Here is a 12,155-nt window from a genome sequence, read left to right as displayed (position 1 = left end):
AAACGTACTGCAACAATCTGAAAGTGAATTCGTCCAGTCCGGTATTACATAATATGAGATCTTATTCGAAGCTTTTTAAGACCAGTAGAAGCTTCCTATACATATAGAAAGATAAGATTCTAGGTCGAATAACCAAGTTCACGATTTAAATTGATAGAAATCGACAGATCAAGCTCGACGTAACAAATTTCACTTCGAACGAAACGTTTCCGTTTTCCCTCCAACGGATTGCTAGGCTATAAAAACCCGTTGAAATACAAAATCGGATCGAGTTGAAGAAATATCTTTTACTAGTTTCGAGCTTAAAAAAATGAAAAAAAAGAAAGAGAGAGAAAGAGAGAAATATAATTGAATAAAAAGAACGATCAAAACTAATTTGCGAATCGAGCCTCGTCGGATTCGAAAAAAAAAAATAAAAAAAGGAAATGTCACGGTGAAAGGTAGACGCCGTCTTTTCGAGCAAGTTAAAGCACGTTAAACTACGCGAATAACGAGTCGAAAAAGTTTTCATCGAGCAACTATTCACGAAACTGCCGCGACACCGACGACTTCGATCCTCGGTGAACGAGATTTTGAAATCGGATTGCGAATGAAGTGGATAAGGGGGAGGGGGAAGGGAACGGGTCGGGGAGTAGAAAAACTCGTCGTCTGTGGCGGCTACCCTCTCCTCCTTCACATCCAACAACACCCCCTCCTTTTCAAGCCAACCAACCCCCCCAGCAGTCACCCTGGTTCGTGGTGTCGTGAAATATGTCGCGATTTACACGGGAGATTGGCATCATTGGCGCCTAGGGAGTAAACGAGAGTTCCCTCCCGTTATCCTCGAGCCCAGCTGCAGATAGACGAGGTAAAATTATCTCTCTCTCTCTCTCTCTCTCACACTCTATATACGTAGAGATATTCAAAAAGATAGAGAGAGAGAGAGAGAGAGGGAGGGAGAATATGGTCTCAGCCCCTGTAGTCGTCGTCGATAGGCTCGACCGTTTGTCGGATCAAAAAAGCATTTACGAAATCCGTAGAGCTTTCTGAGCATTCGCTATGAACCAAATTGCTATCCTTTTACCGTAGCAGTATTATTCTCATTTATGAAATATCACATTAGCACGTTTTCATATTATAAGAATTATCTTATATAAAAAAAAAAAAAAATGAAAATAAAAGTAAGGATACGTTATAAAAATGATGTTTTTTAAAGAGGAAAATATTTATCTAATTAAAAGAGTGTTTTTATTTAATCTGTTAGTTGAAATAACAGAGAAAATTCTTTTCTATGAAAAAAAATGGTTAGTCCGTTCTCTCTTATTCTCTTTCTTTCGTTATTCTCTCACAAGCTAGCCTCGTCTTTCTAATTTGCTTTAACGAAAGAAATTAACATGGGAAAGTTTTATGTACCTACAAGCTAAGCAGTTTGTTTCATTTTTAAAAGTTCTCTCATTGGCCTATACAAAGACAAACTGTGAAATATTTTATATTTTTTCAACTTGAAATTCTTTCATTCCTATCTTGGCGTTCTTCGAGTTTGTCATATAAGAGAAGTCACATCTCGAGATCTTCTAACTCTAGAGAATTTCTCTCCATCTCTCTTTTCCTCTCCCTCTCTCTCTCTCTCTCTCTCTCTCTTTGTCTCTCTCATTCTGGACAGTACGGCATTCGAACTTCATCAGCCTTTCCTGACTCCGGTCAAAGCCACGGATTAATATACAGGTACAATATGGAAATCCGCAATTCTAGAAGATAGCGGAAATCGGATTCGGTTCAAAATGGGAGAGAGCAAGAGGAGGTAACGTGGAAGAGAGACGAAGAGGATCGCATTGTGCTAGGAGCCCGTATGATTGGTTTTCAGATTACGCTACGTCTACCGTAGAACGAACGTGCTTGTCCGTCTCTCTCTTTCTCTCTCTCTCTCTTTTCTTTGCCCTTCACTCACTCTCTCTCCCTCTCTCTCTCTCTAACCCCTTTTCGTTTATCTCTATCGCTATCTATGATTAAGCTTATTTGATGTCACTATTCAGAGATCTCGATCTTCGATCGACGTTCAAACCACGTTCTTTGATCACAGACTGTTTTTTTTTTTTAAATACATTTATCTATGATATCATATATTCGTAAAACAAATAAAAAGAAATTGAATCAATCCCGTTCGGAAAAAAATTGATCGATAAAGAAATCTCGTCTAAAGTTCGACGATCCATCTTATTAAAATTTATCGTGAATATATATCAAGATATCATATATAGTTATGTGAAAAAGAGGAAAAGGGGGTAAAGAGAGAAGGAATAGAACGAGGAGGTTATCGGTCTCGCAGGGTTTCTCGTTCAATCAGTATTCGCTATCAAATGAGCAATAGATCGGAGCCACGTAGCTGCGTAGTTGTATGTGGCATGGGTGAGAGTAGAGAAAAGGGAATGGGGGTGGAGATAGAGGGGTATCTCTCACGGAGTTTCACACGCAAGCGCATTTCAGGTAGTGCACACAGATGCACGATCGCATAATCCACAGCGTGACTATTAGTCGTAAGTCAATAATAAAGCCCTTGTCCGGACGGAGGCATAATGGCTCCAGTGAATTATCCTAGGCAGGGTGCATTGTCCTGTAGGATCGCCGCCGGGAATGGAATTGTCAGCCTACTATAGCAGCTATTCGAGACGCTTATGCGTCTATCTTTGTCCTAAGCGTGTACCTGTATATGTATGACCATGTTCCTATATATGTATACGTACATGCACGAGAAATAGATCCCGATTTGAACGTGATCGTGAACGTGAACGTGAACGTGAACGGAGCTCCGAGTAATTGAGACGGATGTTCGATTAATTCGGTCGGGATTCATTTATGTACGTGGATATTGGCAGAACTATCTCTCTCTCTGTCTCTTTCTCTCCGTTGTGTGTGTTAGCTTTCGGAGGTAAAGGACATTTAAGAACATGAAAGAATGAAACTAACTAGTTTTGTTTTTTCTTAGTTACATTTGATCAAATGTTCGTTTATATTCTTCGTAAATCTGTCATTTTTTCAATTTGTTTAATCTATGAGAAAACATTAATGGACATTGATCGTGAAGAAATGATCGAAAGAAAATGATCTAATCTCACCTGATCTAACGACGTACGAACTCGTATAAGTTGATTCGATTTAAAAGTTCTTTTTCTTTATTCCTTCCCTTTCTTTCTTGTCTCTATTTTATTTTCCCCTTTGATTTCCATACAAGTTAACCGAAAGAAAAACTTCTTCAAAGGGGAATCCCTTTTCCTTTCTTACTATCTCTTTTTCTTTCCTTGAAAAGGAATATGGAATAGGGGAACTAGTATAGGACACATTCGATGTATATCTACGCTCGCGTATCTATTCTTATATAATTTAAGAGAGGAAGGTAACTTGGGTGTCCTTGACAGCTAGGAGAAATGCGGGTTGTCTCGTATAATATTACAATGCAATATCGAATGATCGTCGTAAGCCAATAGGCTTATCATTTAACGGCCCATTTCTTTTCTCAAATTCGATAATCTAATCTATCTAATCGAGTATACTAACTATAAAACGTTATATAACAACTAAATTGTAAGATTAATCATGTATCGATCCTGTATTCATTGTTAATAGATAAAACCACGTTGATCAAAGATGAAGAAAGCATACCGAGTTAGACATCGTCACAATTCTTAGTCGTTTATATGTCACATCGCGATCGTTTAACGACCATTAACCTCCATCCGGCCCCCTTTTATTGTTACTGACCGACTTTGAAAATATTACTCCCACGAGATTACTGTGTCAAGGTAAATAAGATCTAGAGAGAGAGATACATACGTTACCGTTAAATATAATTCAAGTAGAGTTTAATTTATCCTTTAGCATAATTAGATCAATTTACACCTACTGATTTATCTAACAAAAAATAATAAGTATAGTCGACTAGAGTCTACTTTTACAGGAAGAAAAAAGAACCTTGAAACGGTTTTTTATTTTTTCTTGAGAATTTTTCTAATTCTGTAAAACCTCTCGATGAATCGATTTAGACGTCGAACGGAACCGTCAAATTTTGAAAAGACGTCGGAATATAACGTTGTTTGAAAATGAACAGGCAGGTCGATTCGTCGATGGTAACTCTTAAAAAATTCAAACGAACCTACGTTGAGCCAACCAGAGAGATAGGGGTAGATAGAGAGAGAAAGAGAGAGAGTAAGAGTGAGAGTGAGAATGAAAAAGAGAGGATAAAGGTCCCGGAGGACGTAGGACCCGTACCATTCTCATGTACTTTTACTCCACTATCGTCTCTCATCCCATGGTGATCCTGAAGTCCAGCCTCCAGCACGTTCGTACTCTGGGCACACCGGTACCGACGTACACAGAGAGAAACAGAAGAGAGAAAAAGAAGGGGAGGAACCGAGGAGGGTAACACAGAGACGCGGCGAAAAGAGAAAGAGCCCATTGTGTTTTTCGATGGCAATCGGCTAAAGCCGGATGGACGTTTGATCGAATCAAACGATTAGTTTCTATGGTTCTTCTAAACACGAACACTGAAACGTTCAGGAACGTGGAGAATTTGGAAAGTGGAAAAAAGGGGTGGAAAGAGAGAAAGAGAAAGATAGGAAACGCTAGGGTAGTCCCTCGAGAATTCTCGTTGTCGTCGACTGATACCAGAGAGGGTAAGAGAGAGAGAGAGAGAGAAAATGTTGTTCATGGGCACAAAAAGAAAGAAGAAAAAAATGGAGAACAGAAAGATATTGCCAAAGTAAAACCGAGTATCCTTGAGTGAGTTCATTTGAATCCGACGTTTTGTAATGTCCTTTGGGAACATTGGAATATCAAAATGTATCAATATACAACCACTAAAGCGTTATTCTATCTTTTTCTTTGTATTCCTTTGCGTGCATTTCAAACACGCATTTCTACCCCTTTCATTGTTTGTAATTGCAAATAACAAAGTTTCGATAGACCTTCGTAAAGAAAGATAAAACTATTCGTTATTTTCTTTTCAAAGTTTCCAACCACTATTTAACAAATTAAGATATCGAATAAAGAGTAAAAACATTTGAAGCGAAAGGATTAAGGACTTTTATACGATTAGAAAACGGAAATCAGGTAAAAGATCGGGCATCGTTACCTGAACAGCTAGAATTACTTCCAGTTGTGCGTTGTAGAAGAAGAAGAAGAAGAGAGAGAGGGTGTCTAGGGCAAAGAGCAACACTTGCCTAAGGGGATGGATTTTCCTGTCGGAGGTGGAGTTTAGAGGTCGGGAAATTAGTTTAGTTATGCGCCCGGCAGGGACGTCTCTCGCGTTTCTCGGATGAACGTAAGTCGTCGACGAGGCACGTACACCTCTCATCTCTGTTTCTATCTCTTTCTCTCATTCTCTCTCTACCTCTATCTATCCTTCTTTAGTTTCTGCCTGTATCTTGAACGTTCGAGGTCGTTCGAGGTCGTTGAAGAATTGAGAAAGTGAGAGGAAAGAACGAAAGAAATCTTTCTAAAAACAGAGACGAAGAGAAAACGAGAGGAAATTTTTTTTTAAAGGGGATAGAAAAAAAAAGATAGAAAAAGAAATAAAGATTTATATATATTTTTGTCGCAAACAATTTTAACTAGCGTCGATATTAACGTTCGTTCTTATAAAAGGGAACGTCAAGAGGATACTTCTAAGATCGAGAATCCATTTTGTTTCTTGACCGGATTCTTAAGAAATAATCTTTTTTCTTGTTAGTCGTAACAACGTTGATTGTTTTAAGTAGATCGTACTTTAAAAGATAAAGAAAATAGAAGATTTTGCATTTTAACAAACTTCTTTCCCCCTCTTTATCTTGTTAACTATCTCATTTTTGTTTCTTTTTTGTTTTATCTTTTTCTCTTACAAATAGTTCTCTCGCTTTATGAATTTTTGAAACTTTATATCAACTTTATTTAATATTAGTTAAATTATTGTCAGGAATAGAAAAGAGGTTTTTTTTTATATTGAGTTTTCGCTTTAGAAATGTTCACTATCTTTTTAATATGAATGTTTTTATCTACCTGAGAATCTTCCTCCGTGAAAATAGCGTCGAACGCGAACATCTTCGGTGCTGCCACTGTTGGCCTACGATCTTCAGCTGAAGATGATTGACCGGATGCTGGATCAACCAAAGTCACTTGCTTTTTTCGTTTATCGGCGTTGAAGAAACTACCACCATCCCCTGGAGATACCCTTAGCATGACTTTCACCTGAAACAGATTACATTAAAATTTTTAATATCCGTTCTAATAAAACACATTTCTATAAGTATATTTTTTATTGCAAAATATACATAGACAGAAAGATACAAATTTTAATACTTATAAAACAGACAAAAGATATGTTATTATACATTATTAATCATATAAATGTGATTTCCTTTAACTCCAATGGTCGCATTAACGTTAATAATATTTTGAATAAATTTACAATACTCCTCGAATTATATCAAATTCCATTTCGAACTTTTTCTCACTTGATGGAAATAATTTGTACACGAGTGTGTTACAATTACCTTTCTATGAAAATCATTTCTCGACGAATAGTTTCGTTCCAAAAATAGATAATTCTCGTTTATAAAATTACGAGACGTATATATATGTGTCCGTGTTAATCTAGCATGGTCGATGAACTTATGATTCTGCCCTCGGAACGGCGATATTTATCCGACAAAATTATTACTTAATAAAAAGTTTCACGAGGGGAACAAAAGTCCAGAATTATACGAAACACATATGTGTATAATACGTATATAACACACACATATATAGATACGAGTACGGAAGACATGGTTTATAAGTGATGGGCACATTGACCCATCGACTTTATTACGTTGAATATTATTTTTGAATCCTACCAGGAGAATCCGATAATTAACTTCGTATCCGATAAACCGTAGTTCGGTTCTTTAACCTCGTGCATTATCGTGATAGAAAATTATTCATCATCTCTATAGATAGTCTAATAACGATTTCATTTTTAAACATAATACGATAAACTTATATCAATTATCTAGTCAAATCACTTGCTAATTCAACCGGAAATATACTTCATATCAAATCGAGAATCGAATCAGGGAGCAAAATCTTGTTTATAATTAATCTATTTCGATAATCGTGTTCATTAGTCAACCTTTATTTACGTCAAATACGAATTCGCGTGGATCAATGCTAGAAGAACGATTTTTATCTTCGGATGCTTCTGGTGCAACGAATTCGGTAATCATCCTCGATAAAACCGGAAATCGATAAAACCACGCTTGGCACTTACTTTTCAAATGACAGCATCGAGACGAAGCAATTAAACGTCCGTTAAATTCGTTTTGTTGAAGCACCTAATACTGGCTCTACTTAATGTTGAATTTTTTTTCTCTCTCTCTCTCTTGTTTTTTTCTCTATTTCTATTTCTATTTCTAATCCTCCCCCTCCGCCCTCTCTCTTATCACGCATGACAGATTTTCACGGATGATAGGAAATTCACAATAATTAGTACGAGCCATTAGACGGAAATAGCTTTTCAAACGTTAAATTATCCTACATTATCAATGTGTCTTACGTCAATTCCGCAGTTGATTTTCACTGTAATTCTGTACGTAACACGGAAGAGAGAGAGAGAAAAATAATCTTTTATCTATCTTATTCTCTATTTGTCTTTCTATCTTTGGTACGGTTGGCAATGCGAATATTAGCTCTGTAACCGGAGAAATCGATAACGTCAGACGTTAGGTAGACGTCCGAGAATAGGAAGCTAATTAAGCATACTCTAATGCAATTGTGTGAAAATTACCCGAATCGACAACTGATTAGCTTTACCAGATCTCTCTCCGGTGAACTCTCGAACTCGAGAATAATTCCTGTAATAGTTGGTCCATTTCTCTATGATATTAATATATCTATTTAGAATAAAATGTCATTTCTATTATCTTCTGCAACTTATAATTGTTTATATTCATTTATTTATAACGACATATTTCGATTATTTTATTGTTTCTTTTTCTTTTTTGAACTTTTTTTTTTAAATTTTATTAACGAAAAATGTAAAGTCCAATTGTCAAGTCATAAACGAAATAAAAATCGATAATTCGTCTTTTCCTTTCTTCTCTCTTTTCACCTCGTACAATTCATATCTACCAATTCGTACATATACACGTACGTATATTCTCGCAAATCAAGATCTTCTCTACAGAACAGAACGTTCCCGTACGTATCTACATACTCGTAGTACATACATACGTAAATACATACACATATACATACATACATACATATATATACAACATACATTCATACATACAAGCATACAACCATCGGATGAATTTGATTATTTCAGGAAACGATCGAGAACGAATGGTGCTGGCGTGCGTCGGAGAGCGAGAAGAATGTGCATCGATGCATTATTAAAACGTCATCACAGAGATCGATGTAGTCTGTACCGCGTGCGGTCTGATGCGCGGTGCACCAGTTCGTCCGTCTGTCTGTCCAGGAAATTGGGTTTGGAGATTTCGTTCAGATTGCGGTGCACGTTCTATCTTTTGCATGCGGGACGACCATGTCGTTGTATGCGGACACACAGGTATTGCTATGTACTATATATATGTGTATATATCTATATAGGTATGAAAAAGAGAGAGAAAAGAGAATAGAGACGAAGGGACGAATCAGGATTTCTTCCCTTTTTCCACTCCCTCTATCTCTCTACGAAGTGGTTTCGCGAAGAGACCGAGTGGTACTGATCGGGCGACCGGAAATAAAATGGCTCCCTTCCAGTCTTATTGGAAAAACTCTGCATATCAATCGATTTGCTCTCGTTCTCCCCAACATTCCGCTTTTTTCTTCTTTTCTCTTTTCTTTTTTTCTTTTTTCTCATCCTTTTTAGCCCTTCTCTCTTCAAAGTCCTTTTCTTGCTTGTTCTCGGACAAGCTTTCTTTTCTTTCCACTCATCTATACTCTCAGACAGAGTCAAGAGAGTCTCGAAAATGTATAACATTGTTCGAGAAGTAAGAAGAATACTATTAATATATTATATTTAATAAATTAATATATTTTTAATATAAAAATATAATAAATATATATCAATAATTATTTGAACAACGTGTTTCATTTGTAAAATGCATCATGTGGGTCTTATAATAATAATCGTAAAAGATAATACGAGTACTTGAAAGATATTTCAAACATATGTACTATTTTATGAATCCCGAATAAACTATTCGAAAATTTCATAACCGATGTTATAGAATTTCATAACTCCACTGAATCCGTAACCATCAAACTTTGACCAACTGTGTCCGGCCTTTCGAAGAGAATGGAAGGTTTACCAGCAAGCAGGACGAATTTATGTGTCCTTCCTGCGAGTTATGAAGCTTCCGAGTTTACGCGTTCATTCACGAATTAATTAACCCACAGTGGTCCACCGCGGCAAGTTCTCCGACTAATTCCACAGCGAATCTCGCGACTAAGCTCTTCGTAAGTAAATTAACGGATAAGTGCATACTTGTGATCTCTGGCAATATGAAAATACAATTCAAGTGTACATATTTGTGTGTTATTTATTTATGCATACAAAAAATTGCAATAAACACACGAATATACATTTCATTGAAATTAATTAACAAATTGTCGTCCAATACGCATTTTGAATTTCATTTTCATTTAAAATCCATGAGACGCGTGCAAATACGATTTCAGGTTGTTATTACAACGATATTATTTTTCACTTTTATCTTTCATTAAGATATTTCCGATATAAATAAAGAGAGAAAAATTGAATTTTACATATATGTATTTTAAATAAACGACACAAAAAACATTACCAGCAAGACCAAGTATAAATTAACTTGATCAAGCTCTTCGTAAATATGCAGATTTTTTTTCCGCACGACCTGTTAGTTCAATTAATTTCTTTCTGTTTCTTACAATATATATTGTCGAAACACAAACACACAGAAATGATTTATAAAAGAATTATAAAAGAATATTTAAAGAAACATATATATACATATATAATATATCAAATTTAAAATTTAAAAATATAAAAAAAAAAATTCAGTCTCGGAGTTACAGTTTCTCGAGTTTCTTAATGTTATAAGAAAACAAGATAAGGAGTAAAAGAAGAATACGTATTATCCCACATTATTAAAAAGTAAACGAAGAACAAAGTAGAAAGAAAGGAAAGATTTGATTTTGTAGCTCGTTAATCCAAGAAACTTCCGTTACGGAGTCTCACCCCGCAAATGAAATTTCGCTTCTCTCACGAGAGAGAAGCTTTGCGAATAACATCTCCTTCATTTGCATAAGTTTCGAATTCATTTACCGGGTTAGGATTATTTACTCGTAACTCGGTTACTTTGCAATAACACGAGCTTGGTCTATCACTTTTATACACAAATAGAGAGAAAAAGATATAAAGATAATAAATGGTATAAAAACCAGAATTTATTAAAACCAGAATTTTGTACATAATAGCAAATAGCTTAAAACGAGTACATGGAAATAGAAATAACTATATATTAAAAAATATCTATGAATATCAATAAATGTGTTATACAATCATTTAAAACAAAAAAGAAAATATTCAAGATGAAATAAGCAAAAATCGATTGTTTTTAAAATAACTCTTTTGATGTGAATTGTCTCAAATTACTAATAATATCAAACTAAAAATAATAATAATTAAATTTAATGATTTATAACTGTATTTATAACTGTATAACTGTATAGAAAATAATAAATATCTATATACTATACGGAGAGAAATATTCATCTTCCATAATAGAATTATCGTATGTTATTTATGAAAATAAAGATAGAATCCGAGATCAAATTTACGTTAATAATCCGTAAATCATAAAAAGTGTTTCTAAAATTGTGTGAATATTTTTATCAAATTTTAATCTTATTATTAAGAACAAGTTTTCTTATTGAAAATCTTAGTAAGTAAAAAAGTATCGATATATACAAAAAAATGAAGTTCTCTCTCAAAATTGACGATAAATTAGACTTACTGTTGATATAAAAATAAGCTTAAGAAAGAGAGAGAGAGAGAGAGAGAGAGAGAGAGAGAGAGATAACGGATGCTTTGGTCGGCAGGGCGTTAATTCGACGTGGCAATTTCTCCGCTTACACTTCGTGTGGTTCCGGAAGTGGCCTCTTACGCCGGAAGAACCGACGCTAATACTTCAACGTCCAAAGATGGAGGATGAGAGGTAGAAGTGAAGGAAGAAAGGATGATGGTGTGAGAGAGAAAGAGAGAGAGAGAGGGAGAAAGAGAATGAAAACTAGTTGTACATATACGACACGGTTTCCCCCGGCGGACGTTTAAAGTGTATAAATGTTTTATGGCGGTGCTCGTCCAGCAGGCATTATCCACCAATTTACGATCGGCCAGACAGAGTCACCCTCTATCTATCTATTTCTCTTTCTCTCACACGTGGTCTGTGTGTTGCACGTGCAACCAGTTCGCGAGCAGGCCGTTATAAACGCGCAAGGATAGCCTCCCTATATAAAGTTCGATATAAATTCGTATTTGGATTTAAGCCGAACGATTCAACCCCTAGGACGAGAAAGTACCGTCATATGACGATCGTATCCATTGAAAAATATGTCTTTCACATAGAAAATACGATTATTTCCACACCGGTTTTGATCTTCTACTTATACGGAAAAGAAAGGTAAAGAAAGGAAATGAAAAGAAAGGGAAAAAAGAGAAAAAACAAAGAAACAAAATAAAGTTATATAAGTACAAACTTACTTTATGTTGTATCTATATTCGATGAAATATCCAATCATAAATGTTATTTTTCCTCGATACAGTGGAAACCTTGAGAACGAGACGAAAAATACTATTGCGAATAGATATACTAATGTTCGCCGTTCAAAAGTCAAAAGGATTAAACTTCATTTTTAAAAAATATTTCTTAATATTTCTTTTATCGATGCTTTATTTATTATAATTTAAATACGTTTCCTTAATAATTAGACTTAACACCGCCAAATGGCATATATTTAAATTATCGTTAAATAATTAATTATATGACAATTTATACAACTTCGTTAATTTTCTTTATTTCTTGTTTTGTGAAATTAATTCGATTTACCGAATGGACGATTTTCGTTATTCAATTATTCAATACAAATTTGTAGAAAAATATCAAAAATCAATATCTACATAT

General features: G+C 35.2%; 1 protein-coding gene across 4 annotated transcripts in view; it reads right to left on the bottom strand.

Moving 5' to 3' along the window:
• LOC122516567 (kinesin-like protein CG14535) overlaps nucleotides 1-12,155 on the bottom strand; it is a 227,040-nt gene that overhangs the window by 31,003 nt on the left and 183,882 nt on the right. For all 4 annotated transcript variants that reach the window (XR_006303602.1, XM_043634478.1, XM_043634480.1 and 1 more), the window contains one exon: nucleotides 6,007-6,195. Coding sequence is in view for 3 of the 4 variants with exons in the window: in XM_043634478.1 (XP_043490413.1) it covers nucleotides 6,007-6,195 (189 nt within the window). In the remaining variant the exon portion in view is untranslated. The remainder of the gene's footprint in view (nucleotides 1-6,006; nucleotides 6,196-12,155) is intronic.

The sequence above is a fragment of the Polistes fuscatus genome, unplaced genomic scaffold (genome assembly GCF_010416935.1).
Source record: "Polistes fuscatus isolate 324 unplaced genomic scaffold, CU_Pfus_HIC Scaffold2, whole genome shotgun sequence".
NCBI lineage: Eukaryota > Metazoa > Arthropoda > Insecta > Hymenoptera > Vespidae > Polistes > Polistes fuscatus.
This window is presented reverse-complemented; position numbering and strand designations above follow the sequence as displayed.